The following is a 20,706-nucleotide window of genomic DNA, read 5'->3' on the forward strand; positions in this document are numbered from 1 at the left end:
AGGAACTTTGAAGCAGGACGCACATACATTCATGATGCAGGCGGGCAGGGAAGGAAGTGAGTGGCACCCAACTATCTTGTTCAGTGAGTGCATCAGGCAATTCGAGAAAATCATCGGTTCACAATTTCTGCGTTGAGTGATTTGTTTCTCGAAATTTCATGGTCAGCTTTCTGTACCATCATTAGTGAGAGACTCCAGTACCGCAAACTTTGTGCGAGGTGGGTTCCCAAAATGCTGACTGACCATCACAAAAAACAGCAAATGGGCACAGCCTTAACGTTGCTCCAGCACTACCATGATGAAGGAGAAGATTTTCTTTTTGAGAAAATTGTCACAGGGGACGAGACATAGTTCTCAAAACTGAAGAAACAAAAGAACAATCCGACCAGTGGATGCAGTCTGATTCCCCGAAAGCAAGGAAGTTCAAGCGAACCTTCTCCAGTAGAAAGTTTATGGCTACTGTGTTCTGGGACAGCAATGGTGTTCTCTTGGTGGAATTCATGGAATGTGGCACGACCATCCCTGCAAATTCATACAGCATGACCCTTGAACATCTACAAAAGGCAGTTCAGAACAAGCAAAGAGAAATGTTGTCATCAAGCATTGTCCTTCATGACAATGTGCGGCCGCACAGTGCAGCTGCAACTAAGAAGCTCCTGCAGCGTTTTTGATGGTAAGTGTTTTATCAGCCACCGTGCAGCCCGGACTTGTCACCCTCTAATTTCCATCTCTTTGCTCACCTGAAATGCTGCCTAGGAGGATAGGAATGACTCAGGCAATGAGCTGCAGACTAGCGTACAGAATTGACTGAAAGCGCAGCCGGCTGTGCTGCCTTCTATGACGAAGGTGTAGGAAAGTTGGTACCAAACCACAACAAAAGTCTCAATTGGAGCGGTGACTATGTAGAGAGGTAGAGGGAAAGATGGAATTCCTGCCTGTGGCTGCGCCTCTTGCGTATGCGCAATCAGTACGCAGGCCTCCGCCGGTTCCTTTCTTGACCCAGTCCCAACCAGTGTCACTGGAAGCCCATGCTGCGTCTTGGACTGCACCGAGAGCTAATCCCTGGGGACGCCTGACAGTCGTCCCATCTGTTATTCCTACTGCACTCCCGGACACGTCGCCCGATATTGCCACCGTCGCCCTCAAGCGTTCGGTGACGGCTCTTGGCCATTCCAGTACGGCAGCCAGCTCTTCTGCCAATACGCCACTCCTTCCCCCCAACCGTATCCTCATGCTGACCTCCCAGAATTTCCGTCGCGTCGCTCGCCATCCCCTCGCCGATGCTCGCTCTCCCCAATGCGCCAGCGACCCACGCCATCTGACAAGGAAAGCTGAACGTCGCAGTTCAAGAGGCAAGAGCTGCGCCCCATTCGCACTGTCTACGTCCTTGCGCCTGTCCTGCTAATGTGGTCGAAATTCCTATAGAAGGTGTTCCTGCATTTGCTCTTGTGGATACCGGCGCAACCATTTCTGTGATAAGCCTCCAAACTGTGCCGTTCACTGCGCAAGGTGACCACGGCGCGTTCTGGATTGTCGCTTCGTACGGCAAGTACGCAGCACGTCACTCCTCACGCAGCCTGTACTGTATGTGTGCTTATTCACGGCATCGTTTATATCGTCGAGTGTATTGTTCTTCCCGCCTGCTCGCATGACATCATCCTCGGATGGGACTTCTTATCCAATCATAAAACCGCAATCGACTGCGCACTCTCCGAAGTTGAATTTTCCCCTCTGTGTGACGCACCATTGCATGAAGATCGTGATCGTCCTTCTAAACTGACCGTGTGCGAGGACACAGATAATCCGCTTAGCTCCTTCGACCTCGTACCCGTATTCTGTGATGTCATCACTGATGTAACGGTCCTCTTCACACCGTCTAACGTCTTCATAAGCTGTAAAGCTCTCCCACTACCCATCGCCGGCAGCTGCAGCAATATTTACTTCTACAATCCCCTCTGTGCACCTATTACATTACTCGTTGGTGAATGCCTTGGCTTCGCGGAACACCTTGACTCTTTTTCTTTGGTTGACGTCCCCGGAAACTCTTTTGATGTCGACTCCGGCCAAGCATCTGCGATTTCGACACTTGAGGAGATGTCCAGAGATACGTTCTCGAGTGCCATCGCCGATACCCTCACACCTGCCGAAAGCGCCAACCTTCTTGATCGCCTGCACCACTTTAGAAGTTCAGTCGACGTTTCACAACCTCATCTGGGCCGCACGTTAGAAGCGCAGCACTACGTTGACACTGGTTCGCATCAGCCGTTAAGTCAACAACCATACCGTGTCTCTGCCAAAGAGCGTCGTGTCATTACCGCCCAAATTGAAGATATGCTGCGTGTTGACATTATTCAACCTTCGCACAGTCCCTGGACATCTCCTGTCTTTCTCATTCACAAGAGGGACAGGTCTATTCGCTTTTGTGTCGACTACCGTCGGTTAAATAGAGTAACACGCAAAGATGTATATCCTTTGCTGCTCATCGACGATGCCCTTGACAGTCTTCAGGGAGCAGAATTCTTCTCATCCCTCGACTTGCGTTCAGGGTACTGGCAAGTCCCGATGGCTGTGGCCGATTGCCAGAAAATTGCATTCATTACACCTGACGGCTTATATGAATTTAATGTGATACCTTTCGGGGCTTTGTAATGCCCCTGCCACATTTGAACGTCTCATGGACAATACGCTGCGTGGTCTCAAGTGGTCTATGTGTCTGTGTTACCTCAACAATGTCATGGTTTTCTTGCCTGATTTTTTGACTCACCTGCTCTGCCTCAGACATGTTTTGACCTTTCTAATGAACGTTGGCCTCCAACTCAACCTCAAAAAGTGCCGTTCCGCCGTGCGAGAGCTCACCATCTTAGGCCATGTTGTGTATAAGAACGGCGTTCTACCTGATCCTGCAAAACTTCGAGCAGTCGCTGAGTTTCTGAAGCCTAAGACCATCAAAGAACTTTGAAGCTTTGTGGGTCTATGCTCATATTTCCGGCACTTTGTTCGGAATTTCGCATCAATCATGGTGCCATTGACTCAGCTTATACACGGTGATGCCGACCTCTTTTCCCGGTCCCCTGCATGTGACTCCGCATTTGCTACACTGCATCGTCTTCTCACCTCTCCGCCTATTCGTTGCCATTTAGACCCGTCAGCTGCAACTGAGGTACATACAGATGCCAGCGGGGCCAGTCTCAGCACCGTCCTCGCCCAACAAAAGCCCGGCTACACCGAATACGTAGTCGCCTATGCAAGTCGCATGCTGACGACGCCTGAGGCCAATTACAGTGGGACCGAAAAAGAGTGCTTGGCTTTAGTATGGGCACTTGGCAAGTTCCGCCCATACCTATACAGGCGCCCATTCGACCTGCTCACAGATAACCACACACTTTGTTGGCTCGCCAACTTAAAAGATCCCACTGGCCGCCTGGACCGTTGGGCACTACGCATCCAGGAGTACAATATTCCCGTCGTGTACCAAAGCGGGCACACACACTCAGACGCAGACGCCCTGTCCCATTCACCTTTTCCTCCAGAACAACTTCCGCACACTCCGTGTCACCCCTCAACATGGACTCCTTTGGCACTGCACAACGTCGTGACCCGTGGATCGCTTCTCTTTTCGACTATCTATCTGGATCATTGACCATCCGTGTATCCCGAACCCTCTGACGCCAAGCAGTTCATTTCGCCATTCATGACCAGCTGCTTCACTGATGCAATTACACTCCTGAAGGCCGTAGGTGGCTTCTGGTGATTCCCCGCAGCTTAAAGTCCCAAATCTGTGCCTCTTTCAACAACGATCTGCAGTGTGGCCACGCTGAAGTTCTCAAGACGTACGAACGAATTCACCAGCGCTACCACTGGCGCGGCATGTACAATTTTGTACAAATCGCCACCTTTACGCCCATTTGGTGCCTTGCAGCCACTCCCATGCCCTGCCAAACCCTTCAATCGGGTTGACGTCGACATATACGGCCCGCTTCTTATGACACCAGACGGCAATCGGTGGATCGTAGTTGCTGTTGACCATTTGACATGTTATGTCGAATGTGCTGTTTTACCAAGTGCTACAGCGTGGGATGTAGCGTCTTTCGTCCTACATTGCTTCGTCCTTTGACACGGTGCATCTCGAGGACTCCTCAGGGATAGAGGTCGCACATTCCTCTCCGAAGTCGTCGAAGGTTTGCTTTCGGAATGCCACATTATTCATCGGACAAGCACGGCATACCATCCCCAGACTAATGGGCTCATAGAGCGATTTAACCGCACACTTGGTGATATGCTCTCTATGTATGTGGTATCTGATCATGATAACTGGGACCGCATCCTTCCGTTCATCACGTTCGCGTACAACACCGCGATTCAGGCCACTATGGGATTTTCACCTTTCTTCCTCCTGTATGGCCGCGAGCCTACGCATACCATCGACACGCTCCTTCCATACCGTCCTAACGCCTCCGAGTGTCTACCTGTGTCTGACGTCGCCCGACAAGTCGAAGAATGCCGCCAGCTAGCGCGCTCCTTTACGGCAGAGCAACAGCAGCGCCAGAAAGAAAACCGCATCGACACGCTTCCAAACACCACCTATGCTCCAGGCTCTCTTGTGTGGCTGTTTGTCCCTTTCCAAACGCCAGGGCTTCCTTCGAAACTTGTCCCGAAATTCGAAGGGCCTTACTGAGTCTTGGAGCGAACATCCCTGGTGAATTTTCTCATTGATCCACTGTCACCTCCTGATGACTTGCGCTGATGTGGGTGGGACATTGTCTACGTCTCGCGTCTCAAGCCCTACCACTATCCTCTGCCTCCCAATACTTAAGTCGACAGGATGGTTCTTTTTGTCTGAGGGGAGATTGTGAAAAAGACACATCTCGCGGTACAGCCGCATCGCCGACACGCGATTCGGCTCAGCTTGTGCTGCTGATTGCTGGCTTCTTTTTGGATGGTGCTTCGGGCTGCCTCACCATTCCCGGTCGCTGTGCCTTTGCATAAGGAGCCGCAAATAAACCTCTTCTCATGCAATATACAAAATGTTCGTGCCTCAATTTCTCGCAGCCAAAGAAAGTTTCAATGTTCTAGCTCAGTGGTTCTCTACCGTAAGTGTGTTGGGCACATTTGTGGACTAACCTGAGCAGTTGGGGACCAGGGGAAGGGGGGAGTGGGGGAGGGAAGGCACCTTGTGTACGATGTTGCGACAAAGAATGTATTTGCAACGTGAAGTGGAGACTGTTTATTGATTGCACAAGCAACACATAATGTATGATACTGCAGCAAATACTGTGAGGACACTCAGCTTTCATTAATTTGACTCCGGTTAATTTTATTTGTTTAATTATTCTGTCCCAATTGAAGGTCCCATCTTGTGCCCATGCATTTCTATGGGCCCAAGCTTTTGTTTTTCGATACTAAAATTGGCATTCATTGGATAACTTGAACTTGACCCGTCAGCACGCACGTGCCTGACCCCTATGGTGACTCAAATAGCAACCCCTTCAGTGGCAGTAACTGTTCTGGTAGAGCTTAGAGGACAGCGAATGCAGTGAACACACTTTATCTCCCTTGCAAAACACATATTTTCGGCCTGCCCTAGGAACATTTGCAAGCAATAACTGTAGCTCACAATGTCTGATTACATATCTACCCAATTCTAATGCTCTCACCTTTTCTTTCTTTTTTTTCTCCACAAATATTATTATATTATTATAATATTATTATAATATTAGCACAGTGTAATTGGATACAAAAAGTAAAACTGCCTTCGTGCCATTTGTGTGCTTTGCCACATAAAAGGAATGTATTGCAGCAAAGGTAACTTTAAAATAGTGTGTAGTGAAGCTGACTTTAAAAAACTGGTTGCATTGTGCAACATGTGTTATACCCTTGTCCATTTTTCTTGCTAAAAAATTCGGGTGTGCATTAGATTTCTACTTTTTTTAGGAGTTTTAAGGAAATTTCTAAGTTAGCTTTGTAGTTTGTACTCATAGAAAATGGTCGTGCGTTTGATTCAAGGGCGTATTGGAATTGGGTAAATACTGCCAAATGAAACAGCAGTGTGGTTTGCCCAATTTTTCGACATCTTGTTTAATTTAACCCGCTGGATCATTCAATCAATTGTCAGTTTAATCAGGGTCTAATGGAAGTCCACTGTTTTCACAAATCTGAAATGTACACTATTCATTGGCATGCACAACGAACACGTCAAATGACCCTCTTTACTTCGCTTTTGCTAGCTCGTCAATCTGTGGCATGGTTGTGCTTAAACATAGCTTCATGTCTGCTCTGACGTTTTAGCCAGTTGTGATACTTGCTTTTCAAGTAAGCAAGTCTTTAAAATGCATGTTCACATGCATATGTTGTTGAAAACTGTAACAATCTTACAAACTGTAACAATCTTACAGCCTTTTCATAGAGCAGGGGAAACGCTTCAGCTGTCCCGAACCAAAATGTTTCGAGGGCCATGGTGGCAAACTTTGCCTTTAACCGCATTTTCTAGAAGCTCGATCAGCTCATTTTCAGCATCAACACTTTCATAAGTGAATCAAGTTACATCTGCCTGGAACGGGGCCACAAGCCATGTCTCTGGAGCAGACTCTGGGAAGTACTAACTCACTAGGTGGCACCTGGATGGGCTCAAATCTGTCATTAATGTCTCTTTGTCAGCTGCAGATACTGTCCTAGATGCTGCAAAGTTGCAGTCACTCAGCAACTTAAACAGAGAATAATCATCTCTTCCCACCTGACTCAGCCAACCTTGAAGTTTTCTACAGAAGCCGCTCATTTTGTCACCAGACGATACATCATTACTCCTAACCTATGGTAGTAATGCATGCTGGAGTTTAGCTGATTGAGCTGCTCAAGCATGTCACACAGATAGGTAAGCTAGTGAGGAATGAATGATCTCTAAAAGGTTCTCCCAGCCCCTGGTTTTCTGCAGCTCACTTCCTCCCAGAGCTCAATAACCCTGGCCAGCACTTCTCCGCATGACAGCCGACACCTTGACAACATGACAGCACTTCCTTATGTTGTAGCAGGTGCTGGTGGTCTGAACCCATCTCTTCACAAACCACTTTTAAAATGTGACTAGTCTTAGGCCTTGCTTTAATGTTGTTCACAATTTTGACACCATGCTTAATCACACTCGCTAACTCTTGGCTCAGTTCGTTTGATGCCAACACCTCCCTGTGAAGTTTGCAATGTTTAATACTGAACTGTTAACTGGTGTGGACCGTCCTAGCAAACCTTCCGATCTGCCATCCATTGCACAGGCACCATCAGTGCACACTCCCACACGTATATCCCAAGTCCATGCAGAACAAGTAAACTGTTGAGCATTGAAGAGATCTTAGACCTTTTGCTGTTGCTTCAAGCTTTTTGCACAAAAGCAACTCTTGAGTGATCAAGTTATCCATGAAGTGCACAAACATGATGTAGGTGTGAGCTCATCTTGTTTACCTTTATTTTTAGGCTTTACCCTCATATTTACCCTTTGTCCTTGTATTCACAAACAGGCCTTGACTTTAAGCTCTTCCTTGTCACCACTGAGGGAAGCACAGCACCACTTTTTAACCGAAGAAGGCACTGCTCTTGTTGAAGGAAGCACACCATCTTCTTGGCCGCTTTTGTGATGCCTATGTTCTGCATGCATGAAAGGATAGTTGCTTATGGAGCGTAGCTCTACTTAAGAGAGAGAGAAAGTTTAATGATAACAGTAGAGATTGACTTGTTTTAGCTAAGAAGGAGTGTTGACTAGAGCAACATCCTAGAATATGGGGATGGTATGTCCATTTCATTTAAAAAAGTTAATATGGCCAGTGAGCAAATAAATTAAGTATCAAAACAGAGACTCAATTCAAAATTTCAGCAGCCACTTTTATTGTAATGTTACATCCTATAAGTGAACTGATCCAAATATTGCATTTTTAAAATAATCACAACATTTTGGTTTGCTGGTGCGTGTTCTGGAATCTGTTGGTTTTAACTTCATTCCAATTGGGACTTAACCAGCTTTGATACCACTTAATTGTCCCAGATACCATTTGACTATCCCAGCTTTATCAGATGAACTAAAGGGTTGTCATATTTTCCATTCAGGATACTACTAATAATTCTTCCATTCAAATGCACTTTGTTTCATTTGAAGATTCCAAATGAGTTCAACAGTACTTCTGTACTAGGTTTAGTTGTGTAAAAAAAATGGGGAGGAGGCTACCTTACATAGAGAACAGACATCTTCAGCATTACCAGATATTGTGAAAGCAGGATTCAGCTTTGTTGGTCACGGCAGAGCAAGTACATGCTGTCAAAATTAAGCTGTCAGGTAAAAAGTGTACTAAGAATAACCTTTGGTAGAAGTGCCATCTTTCCATTTGTAAATGTGTCAGACATTAAACAGTGTTTATCAGAAAATTACACTGTGATAAGAAGGAAAATGCTTTTTTTCTTCTTTCACTGTAAACATTGTATTGTGCCTGTTGGATGCAGGTGTGTACGGACATACCAGCAACTACCATCGACCAACGCAGAGCATCTATGTGTTTGGAGGCATTGTGTACTCAGTAGATCGCCCACTGGTGTCAGACCACCTGTATGTGCTGCACATGCCAAGCCGCCGCTGGTCTCGCCTGCCACCTGACGATCGCGCCAACCCAGCATACTCTCGGGTAAGCGCTGCAGCATTAGGCTGATTTCGCTGAATGAGACTGATTTCGGGACCATAAAGTACCTTAACAGCCTTTGTGAGTGTTTAAGGATTGAAATTGTTGCTTATATAAATTCAGAATAGCAGTGCTGAATGGTGGCAAAAAAATATATATATATTCTTGCAGATTTGATGTGACAGTATATTAACATTAAAGTGGCGAAAACAGAGAAAATTGGCATCTTACACATTGAAATTTGCCTGTTTTCTGTATTGAAAGTCTGTTTTGATTTTTTTTTTTTTTTTTTTTTTGCTTCTGCCTAGATATCTCCTCGCTACTTTCATGCTTCAGCCTCCACTGAAAACTCTTTGTTTATCCTGGGTGGCCGCAATGGTTCTGGAGAGGCAATCTTGGAGCCATTTGCCTATGACTTCAGTTGCAACCACTGGATCCCACTTGATGGGCCATGTAAGTGGATTTACACACTGTAATACACTTTGGTGGATTTTTTTTTTTAATGGGTTATCTTTGGGAGTGTTCGAGTGTTAAAATTTCCAAATCGAATCTAATATAAATATTCAAGAAAAATGAGCATCGAATATAGAATTGAATATAGAATATTTTCTTATTTCTAAAGCAGTATCAAATAAGAAGTTTCCATGAAGTCCATTTAATAAAAAAAAAAAAGATGAAATCAAGCCTATACGCATTGACACATTCATGTAATACTGTTACAAATTGGATGTCCAGGAAACTGACCAGCTTGACAAATGACAAACAACTGATTTTAATTGTTTGAAGCACCATTTCAGTGACTGTAATGTAACAAGATAAACAAGAGAGGAGAATGTTACCAGATGTGCGTACAGTGTTGTGTTCACTGCAGTAGAGGAGTGTGATAATACAGAACCGCACATTGTCTTAAGGGGGTAACACAGGTTGTAGAGACCGAAAAATCGTGGAAAAATCACTTTTTTGAAAACATTATTTTTGGATTCTACAGTGTCTGATGCATTATCTCAAAAAATTTTAACCCATCTTGGACCAATATTTCGGTTGTAATTGCGTTTTATATCATGTCGACAAACTATTTTTACTGATAAATACACGAAAAAGGGTCTTCTTCCTGTGACGCATAGTTACTGTTTTAAGTTTCTGATCACAGCCACCTTGGTCTTGTTTGAGAGCCGCTGTTCTTGTTTAGTTTTTGCGCGATCGCTCCTTTGTGCGCTGAATGGCTATGAAGAAAAAGCCCATGAGAAAGTTGTCCTGATGTGCAATTCCATTCAACAACTGAGACATGCGATCGTAAGCTTGCCATGCCACTGGCAGATTTTCGCCGTTGTCTGCTCGGGCATGCTATACTCGGTGCGAAACGATGTCAAATTCAGTTTGCTGCAAGCCATAAATTTGGTGAACAGAAGAAGAAACGATGGTTGTTAAACTTTTGAAAGTGCGCATTAGCTTTGAAAGATAGCGGCAGTATTTTGCTACCCGTGCTGAAGACCGCGGAACCACCCCACATGACTGCATTGTAGGCTTAGCAGATGAAAGCGGTTCTGGCAGCAGCCGGTGTTCATGTGGCATTCCAGCACAACTACTGCAGCCCAATGATTTATAGAAAGTGAAGAAGACTCAAGAGAAACTGCAAGTCTTTGCTTCAATGCCGGCTACCAAGCGAAAATCGGATCGCTCATGCTCATTCAGCTGCGGCTAGCTTGGATGCGAGGTAGACGCGCTTCGTTGTTGTAAGACTCGGTTCTATGAATGCTCTGCTGTCTTGTGTAAAGTGCAAGTTGCGGTGCGGCTGTGGGCAAAGGTGAAAGGTACTGCAGTCTCGCCGTAGAGATGGTAATCTCGTGTGCAATCTGCAGCGATGCCGCGTTGGCACGGAGTATGCCAAACATGCACGCCGTTCCTCGTGAGCAATCTCGCTGTTTACAAAATGCGGAGCACCGGTACTTGGCAAACGACATTAAATGACATCTTTTGCAAATAAAGTTATTCATTTTGAGTGCGATCTGCGGTGATAATGCATCGACAACAGTGTAATGTAATCATTATCTCTGCAATTTGCAAAATAAATTAGATATTTAGAATAACCACAAAACACTGAATGAGCATATGCAGTTTTGTCAGATTTGATCTAGAAATAACAAAGTTATCTCAATCACCCATGTTCCTCCTTAAACAATTGAAGTGAAATGTTCATTATCTTCGTAACTAATTGACCAGCACTAACTAATATAGCAAAATTATTTACATATTAGAAATCAGCACAAAAATGTTAAGAAGACTGGATAGTTCCATGAATATTGGTGAAGAAAATAGTGATCATTACGGTATTTCAATAGCCGTGATATTTGTTTGTTTTCTTGATTTTCTCGAAATTCTAATTTTGCACACCCAGCAAGCAAATTGCTTGCTGGATGTGCAAAATTAGAATTTCCTCATTGTAGTGAGGTTGACATAACAGTTCTCGTGCCAGAAAAATATGAACATTGGTGATGGAATAGCTAGCACAGACAGACCTTTCAAAGTGGTAATAGCAGAAAAGGACAAGAAAAGAGCACTGCATGTTTAGCAGTGTGGTCCTCGAGGAGTTACACGGACTGGATGTGGCCCGGTGTCAGAGATGGGTTTTAGACCGCTGATGTACGCTTACTGAGGAAATGCCATCCATTAGGAATGAACTTGGAACCTGGGAACAATCTTTTACTGCTGAGGAGTAACCACGACTTCATGAATATTGCACTTAACAAAGTTTTTTACTGCAAGTGAAACTTGGCTTTCTCAAGTTTTGACTACAGTACCAAAGTTTTTAGTGAATTGACTTACTGCTGTATGCGTTTAACTCCAACCTGTTGTATTCATTTAAAACAAATGTGTGGGACATGTGAAACATGTCCAGGAGCAGTTGGTTGTTTTCTTTCATAGACGTTGTGCAAGGAAAACTGTTTTATGCTCATATCAGAGCTTGGTGCTTTTCTGGAGTCTCTGTGCGCATGCACCATCTTGCAGCAAGAACTGCAAAGTAGAACCCTTCTGAATTTTCTGTCATATATGTGTGGTGGGGATCTCGTTTATTACAGATGTACAGTTAGTTGGTGAGCAGCCTGCAGCCCTGGTGGGTGCCTCAGCAACCCTTCTCCAAGGCAAGCTGTACATCCTAGGTGGAACGTCAGTGCGGCTGCAGCGTGTGACCCTTCCCCAGGATTTGTGCGCCCTCTTCTCGCACAGCCGGCTTGGATGCCTGCGCTCTGTTGGTTGTTCTTACTGCTCTGTCCAAGACGCTCAGGGAAACATCACTCACTGCTACTCCAGTGCCAGGGCAGTCCCAGCCAGGTTAGTAATGAGTGGTTTAAAGGTTTATCATCTTTGTTATGAACTGCAACCTTTCTCTTGTAGCAAAATTGTCACAAATGGTTGTTGCTAAATATCGAACTGTTTGGTTCACCTATTCCTTTCACAACTTACCTCTTGGCCTTTTGTTGCCAAGTGGGCATGTGAGTGGTGCCTCTTGTTCATCTGTACTCTTTGACCCAGCTACCTAGACTGTGTGAGAGTCAAGGGCAGCCCTAAGGGTTATAATGCATACTCTGATAATAGCACCAATATTTTACTTTGATTTGGTGAGACTGCTCCTCGAAGTTGGGGCTGGTTGGCACCACAGAAAAAGAAGCAATTGAGGAGAGGAATCTGCTAGACTGCGACAGCACATGCGGTCAGCCCTATAAGTTACGGTTGGGTGAAGAGGAAATGCAGTTTTCGCCGCGGCACGACAGGTGACGCATTGGGCACATTGCCATCGTTTACATGTTCTTCTATGGATGCTGCACACAAAAGTCATGACATTGTCTCATATATTGTAATTCTTTTCCCAGATTTCATTCTATAACATCAATAAATCGAGGTGGCGGACATCTTAGCAGCAGCTATTAATGATTACTGTCCTAATGACATGCAATATTGCACTTGAAATGAGCTACTAGCAGTAATCCTGGAGCTGACAACGTCTGCTGACGCCGCCACAGTTCAATCACTCGCATGTGGTGTGAGTGCATGCATAGGTGACCTTGGCAGGAAAAGCTCTCAATTTGGGCATGCAAGCGTTTGCGGTTTCTTTTGTGATCTGCAGTGTTTCCGTCGCTATTAGAGCTCTTGCGGGTATCTGCATTGCACCGGCGGTGCTGGCTTTTCACACTTTCCACATTGCAACAAAGGCAAGCGCTTTCCATTCGTGCTTTTTCTAGGAGGGGGCAAAAATGTGTTGTGCCGAACTGCAGCAATGGATACGCATCCTGCAAGGAAACGGTAGCTACATTCGAATTTCCGAGTGACCCGGTATGGTTGGAATTGTGGGCTCGTGCAATTACAAGGAAGGATCGACAGCTCAAGTCTCGTGATTACGTTTGCGAGAAGCACTTCTCGGAAAGCGACATAGAAACTACAGCGGTATTATGACGAACTTGATGACGAAATCCTTCTAGACAAATTTTAATGGCCTGTCCTGTTACCAGATGCCATGCCGTCAATATTTCTTCACTGTGCCAGCTACTTGTCTTCTGTTCACAAAAAGAGAAAGCCAACTGGATCTGTGGTGAAGTGCGCAAAGCATGCCAAGACTCTTTTGTTGTTGAAGATACGAACATGCACACTGCTTGAGTGAGAAAAATGAGATGGTGTGTCCTGTCACCTTCAACGTTTGCCATTGCTTTCGCTCCCGCATTTTAAAAAACATGCATTATAGATTTGGCATTCTAAAAAAGTACATCACGCAGGTAATTGCTCTGTACGTAACGTATTTCTTTTGTTAATTTTTCAAGGCATTTGGAGCCGGCGAAGAGGCGCAAGAAACACACCCATTCGTGCCTAAAGCACTAGTGGTGAATCGCCACCAAACGACCTTGAATGGGCGAGCCTCTTCGGAGAGCGTGCCGCGCATGTTTTGCCTTCTCGGCGAGCGCCGACTCACGACAGAGGGCGTGTCAGCACTGTGCCCAAAGCCGTGACTTTATCGGGATGCCCAAGCAAGCATTGTTTCGCCTACCCAATATTTCTTGCTCCGTGGTTGGCACTACGGCTCCACAGTCCAAAACATCATGACCTGCCCCATGTGTTCATAAGGATGAGGTGTAGGTCTACTATGCCATGATGGAAAGTCCAGAGCAAGCTTCCAAGTTTATGTAGCCGTTGGTTTGTTGACTTTCATTTTAATTTTATTCAGACAACCAGTACATAGTTGCCTAGCGGACTGGCCTAAGGGCAGAGGTAGCTTGACATAGTGGCCATACTGGACACCCGTTTTCCGCCGCACAGCTTGACCGAAGCGAGGCAAAATTTGTATAAGTCAGAAAACATGCATGGCAGCTAGATACTAGAAATAAAACAAGATAAAGGTAAATATATATGGGTCATTCCACACCAACAGTCCCAACCATGGCGCTCGACTACTGTCCATGAAATCGAGCTGGTGATCAACGCTGGAATACGATGCCATGGTCCCGCTAGAGCGAAACATGACACTCACTTCGTATTGCCTGCAGCGGGGAAAAGCGGCACGTTTGGGTTATCGCCTATTAAAAGCATGGAGTACACTTCCAACAGATAGGTGGAAGTGCTTAATACAAAGGATTGGTGGCGATAGCTGTGAATGGCGACATGCGACGACTCACAAGAAGATTTGCTGGTACCAGAATAGGAAACCGAGTACGTGGCAGAATTTTCATGTGACACAGGTAGGCAAGTACTGCAGGGAAGCTGCCATTGTGGGCGTCTACTGCTCTCAGTCGTGTGTGCCTTGTACCACTTCTTGTTTACATGGGATTTGGCAGCCATAAAACGGATCCTATGATCGCACTTTGGTGATATGCTAGACGTTGGTGCTGAAAAATCGTGTTTTCCATGAATGTATTAACCGGTAAGAAAGAAGGGTAACGACATTGGGTCATGGGGCTAGAGTAAAAGAGGAGATGCACACTAACCTGCCCCCTTCTCCGCACCTTCTAGCACACACACACATCTCCCCGCTCCCCTTCACCCCTTACGCATGTGAGAAGATGGCGGGAACCCTCCCCGCCTTCCTCCTTTGTGCACACAAGAAGACGCAGTCATACCAAGCCACCATCCTCCTCGGCTTACCCTCGCATGCTTTCCCTCGCACCTACAGCATACGGCGTGCGGCCATGATCTTATCACACTTGGACTTTATTCAGAACATCACGACAACGGTGGTGGAAATTCGCCTGGAGTGTCCATATAATTCTATCGCAATAAAAGGTGGCAGAAATTGACTCTATGATGCGCGGGCCTCGTTATCATGATGAAGCAACTGTGATCTGCACTCACAGAGGCCATACACTGAAGTTAAGTGTGCCGAGGTAAACAGGCTTCACATTGTGCTCATGCACTCTTTTTTTTTTCATCCTTTATAAGACTCATTGGAATGGGTCTTAACACTGTGGTTGCTGCAGTTTCATTTGTCATCTTCGGCTGGTCATTTCGTAGTGCTCCAGACCACTCTTGCGAGCAGCATTGTCTTGAACTGGTCGAAAGAGAGTGCTCAACTTGCTCCGGCGGGTTCTTTTTAATCGCTCTTCTCCCATGTTGAGCGCTCTCATGTTCTCTGAGCCTCATTGTCACAGCAGTCGTTGAGATTGAGAGCGTTTTCCACCCCGTCATGACAACACAGCATTGCTGCTGTTGGCTGCGGTCCATCGTAACCTATTCCACTGCATGCTGGTGTCTCAACAAACGCTTGTTTTCTCCGGCGCATAGCCGTCTTTCCTAGCAGCATTGTGAGTTTTGGTTAGGTGAAATCTGACTTTTTTTGTAGTAATGTGGTTTCGCCTGTCATTTCTTCCTCCGAGAGTGAATCACACTGAATTGAGTTCAAGGAAAGCCGTATCTGTCTAACTCAAGTCCGAGGATGGAGGCGACTAGTCGAAGATATCATAAGTATGCTTTTTCATTGGTGGATATTTGCTAGTGTAGCAGCAAATAATTTAGAAAACGTGATGCAATCAATTTTATGGACAGAGCCAGAATGCAGCAGGTGAATAATATGGCACATCAATGTAGAAGTGCATACATATTGAAGTAGCTGCACTCATTCACGCAAATCTGAAGGCACTGCCTCAATTTCTCACATCTTTCTGGCAAATCAATACTGTGCAGAGCTTTCAGAGGAACCAGTGGGTGGCAACATAATACTTAACCTGTATAGAGGTTACATAATTGTCATTATCATGTTAACAATGTGATCAAGGTTGTGTCACATAATTCTTTCACAAGCGCTGAAAATGAGAAAATTTGCAGGCATGATGTGTACCATGTGCATCCTCATGCTAGGAAAGTCAGGTGACCCGCATTGTTTTGAACCATGCTGGATTTTTTATCTTAAAATCTAGGGGTAAACGTAGGATTTCAACTGTTATCATGCATCCTTTTTAATACATGAGTAATGTAAATGTTCTCTATACCCTTCTGGTAATTATTTACTGTTTATTCCTTACCTGCATGGACAGTAGACAAATGTGAAATGTTTCGGAAGATGTGTTACACCATGTTAACCCATATTGTAGTGTTCCAAAAATGTCTACATTATATAAAATTCTCTTGATAGTCTTAGCAACAAATTTAGTGACTTTAACAAAAATTGGCTTCTTTGTCTCGGTATAGTGACATGTTCGAAAAAAAGTTGTTAACACTGACTATACACAACTTTGAATTGAAAAAAAAAAGAACAAAAAAATTTTGCAACAAAAGCAACACATATATTACAGAACCAGCAATAAACATGGTGTAGAGTTCGCTTTGGCTTGATAATCAATAGATTTACATCTTCTGCTTATTATTCTTCTTGTAAGCTTTACTATAATACTATAGATGGGTTTCATCAAACAAATTGATTGCTGAAGATATTGGCTTAGGAAGTATGAAATTTCATTAGCTAATTTTGTGTGCCGTAGTTAGTATGAAGTCTGTCTTTTCTGTGATTGTTATGTCAGCAAATTATGGCTGGTATTCCTCAGGGATATACTGAAAAATAATCAGATGGATTAGATTTGATTTGCTGATAAATTGCCCTTGCTGATTTTTATTTATGATATTATTATTTATTAGTAATTCATGCTTTCTAAAAACCTGTGCTAAATGAGAGTGATATGACACCCGTTCAACCAATCACAGAGCTCTTTCTTAATATACGCATGTGGTCGAGGTTAGTTGCTATGGTTTCAACCGTAAGAAGGCGATAATGAAGGTGTGGACAGACTGTTGCATATTAAGCTGCTTTTTTGACCATATCAGTAACAAGTTGCTTAAGTGCAAATTAAGTAAGTAGCACATAGTCAGTGGGTTGTCCCTCGAAAGCAATACCGGTTTCGTTTTCAAGTGCCTTATTATGTCGACAAAATGTAACATACTTTATTTTCTTAACATGAAAAATAAAAATTCAGCCTATTTGCTATGAGCCATGGACATAAATTTTCCTACCAAGTATTAACCTGCGACTGAGCATCAAAAGCCACCCCAGAGAAATACATTTGTGTCACCAGCATACAAAATGATGTCTTGTGATAGCAATATGCGTACGATGTTGTTGATGTATATAAACACAGGGTGCTTCAAAAAATGCATTTGAATCTTCTTGTAATTTTGGTAGACACAATAATTAAGCAATTTTTTCAAGGTTGCTTTTAGTGCAGAGGTGTGAACTTAAATATGACTGGAGGCAGTAATTAGACAAGTGATTATGAATATTAAGCCAATTAACCTTCTAGCCATAAAAGTTGGACAATTGATCCCAATTAAAGACTTGAGGCCCCTTATCCATTTTGTTTATATTCAGTACCAAACACGCATTAGGCTGATGCTGCTCATTTCTTCTGCATAATGTATTCCAGCCAATTTCACGTGAAAGCTGAAACTGAACTGCCAAAGAGTACATTTGTCACGTCCTTAGCACACTTTCAAGGGTGACATGACTGCTTAAATTTCATCATTAGGCAAGAATGAAGCAAGCAGTGTCACGGCTCGATAAGGACTTATGTGGTATAAAATAAGAATGTTTGTTATACCAAATGGGTACACAGCAAAAACATTAGTCATTGTTGGCTGAAGGACTCCCACCCAGAAGTACTGTATTTGTTCTTCGCAGTAGGCATGCACTTAGTTGTGTCTTTGATTAAGCAAACCAACTGCAGAATTATAGAGTGTTGTTCTCAACCAACTGCTTTGAACATTTATCTAAACAGCTGCATTCATCATCGAGGAGGAACATTGGAGGTGGCTCAAGGCAAAGTCTGTGATGCAGATTGGCTTGGGAACCGCACCTGTTACCAGTACAACAACTGCGAGGATTGTGTGGCCTCATGGCCAGTACATCCTAGTGTACAGCACGTGAGTGCAACCTTTGATGACTCTATCCACTTTTCTGGGCTATTTGAGCTCAGTCTGGGTGTTGACAAATCAAGCTGTAGGAAGTTGCACTTTCTTTTCCTTTCTTACCCTCACAAATAAACCAATTTTACATGTTTGCCTCTCTGATGTAGCCCAATTAAATGCATTGCTCTTTTAAAATTGGTAGTGCATGTTTTCGTTTCTATTATAATTTATCTTTTCCTTAGCCACAGGACATTTCAGGTGTCCATTGAAAAGTAAGGTAGTTATGATGCCCATTGCATTTCCTTTCCCTTCCCGTTTTTTCCTTCAATGAAATAAACTAAATTACCATTGCTACTTAATACAAACTATCTTCCGCTCTCATGTGCAATGGCACAGTTGCAATGGAACTGCATGGAGAGGCCTGCTCTTGTTCCAAGAATTCACTTTGGTCATGATTGCTGCAAAGCAAAGGAAGCCATGGAAGCTGACATTGATGGAAGAATAAAAGCCACTTTTGAGTACTGTGGCACACTTTCTGTCCAGTTTGAAATAATGGATGTAAGTGGTTCGCACCTCGAGCACTAGGTGGCACTGAGTGTAATGGTCCATTGTGGTGCGTACAGCTTGTCGTCAAAACTAGTCTGGAATGTGGCAACCATCTTCAAACTTATCTCTCAGTATATTGATGAGCACCTAATGAGCAAATGCGCCTTTTTTGTGTATCTCTTTCCTCTACAGACATGCCAATGGTGCACAGGTTGCCGTAAAGGCCGCTGCTTCAGGGCAGGGGAGTCATCATGTGAGAAGCCCATTGGCTGTGATGGGCCCAGACACCCACTTGTTTCAGACCCTGCTCAGTGTCCACTGCGTAGTTGCCTTGCCTCAGAGTGTGAGAAGTGCAGAGACCTCGGGTCCTGCATGTGGACTCGACAAGTGGTCCGTTCAAGTGAGTACACCTGCTACTATTTGTTCACTGCCATTTGCTTGTGGGCAGATGTCATAGGCTTTGACATTTTAGGAGATAGGATTATTGGCTATAACAATTATATATGGCTACCAGGTGCGTCTGTTGAAAAGAAAAGAAAAATGAAATCCTTGAAAAGAAAAAAAAATAAAGAAAAATCGTGATCAGCTGCACCCACCTGCATGCTGCAACTGCCTGTGTTTCACATACCTAGTCCGGCACGTCTTCGCCACATCGCCAGCCTTGTGCCTCTCTGTCCTATCTCTCTTCCACCCCTTCGAAACATGAATCAACTGCGCTGGCAGCGCAGTTGATTCATGACGTCGGGCGTCAGAGTGGTGATGTCAGAGCGGTGGAAGAGAGACAGGAAAGTGGTGCACGAGGCTGGTGATGCAGCAAAGGCATGCCCACGTGCTGTGTTCGCAAAACACAAGTTAATGCAACTACTCAAGCTTTCTTTTTTTCAAGGATTTCCCTTTCCTTTTGTTTTGACAGGGACACCTGGTAGCCAGATTTAATTATAGCCAATAATGCGGCATGGGAACATTGTAGTAAGCAATTTATTTTACCATACAACAAACACAAAAGTTCACCAGGGCTGCTTATTGTTAAATCCGAGTATTGTCAAAACCGGTAATGCTTTAAGTGAGTTTGACCGTATATGTTTCTCTTTAATTCAAATGTTTCAGTGTTTATCATGTTTTTTTTTTTTTTGCGACTCAGTTATAACAATTATGGGTTATAACAATGGAATTTTCTTTGCACCTGAATATTGTTATAAATGGGTTCGACTCTATAATACATTGCAGCAGATTATCAGTGGCAGGACAGTCATGCCAATTGTGCCAAAGGGCTACATTCAGGACTTGCTGCACCTAGCTGCCCCCAAACCACAAAATTGCATTGATTGTGCCTGTAACTGCTTTGAAACTTTGAGTGAAACAACCACAGGCTCATGTCCAGACCAGTTTTAGCAGAAAGTGACAGTTATGTAACTGACCTCAGTTTTGTTAGTTTCATTTTCAGGATGATAAGAGGCACTTTTCATCCAGCCTTATACCATACCGACCTGCGTTTGGCTGTATTCACATGCAAAAATGTACGACCTTAGTATGCACTCTGTGATGGGACCTGTGGACCCATTACCATTTTTAGTCAGAGGCCCCAATAACTGCATATCTGATATCTTCATACTTATTCCGTGAAATCCCAACACACCTATAGCAGAAAGTGCACACAACTCTGTGAGGCCTGCAGTAGAGCCAGTAGACTGAACAAACTTTGTTGACTTGGCCACCCAGTGTAAAAAAAAATGGCTTGTGGTTCTTTTTAAATTAGGTTTCATGCAACAAATTTTAAACAGACACAGACTTCTTTGTGTCTTTTACTGCGCAAAGCAGTTAACAGCACAAAGCCGACAACATAGTGACAATAACAACAATTGCATGACACAGACAACAATGAAGATTGCTGTATGATGATGATGGCAGCATGCTGAATACCGCGGAACAGCTACGAAGATGATGACAGCGTGAGGACACTTAATTGACAGACATATTAGACGGCAAAGAGCTGTATTTGTGAGAAGGCTGATAATGACTGCTGCCACTGCAAGCTACTACACTTCACTCGGTCTTGAGTTAGCCCACTTTAGCAGTTACAGCTACACTAATTACCCCATTACCTTGAAATTTTGCATATCTCATCTTCAGTTCAACTGCC

At 44.2% G+C, this 20,706-nt stretch overlaps 1 protein-coding gene across 1 annotated transcript in view; it reads left to right on the plus strand.

Annotated features, from left to right (window-relative positions):
• Positions 1 to 20,706, plus strand: part of Megf8 (multiple EGF like domains 8) — a 209,229-nt gene that overhangs the window by 107,396 nt on the left and 81,127 nt on the right. Inside the window, exons 21-25 of the mRNA XM_075688154.1 lie at positions 8,476 to 8,654; positions 8,957 to 9,101; positions 11,726 to 11,978; positions 17,891 to 18,035; positions 18,759 to 18,966. Of these exons, the coding sequence (XP_075544269.1) occupies positions 8,476 to 8,654; positions 8,957 to 9,101; positions 11,726 to 11,978; positions 17,891 to 18,035; positions 18,759 to 18,966 (930 nt within the window). The remainder of the gene's footprint in view (positions 1 to 8,475; positions 8,655 to 8,956; positions 9,102 to 11,725; positions 11,979 to 17,890; positions 18,036 to 18,758; positions 18,967 to 20,706) is intronic.

Source organism: Dermacentor variabilis, chromosome 1 (assembly GCF_050947875.1).
Source record: "Dermacentor variabilis isolate Ectoservices chromosome 1, ASM5094787v1, whole genome shotgun sequence".
Classification (NCBI taxonomy): Eukaryota; Metazoa; Arthropoda; class Arachnida; order Ixodida; family Ixodidae; genus Dermacentor; species Dermacentor variabilis.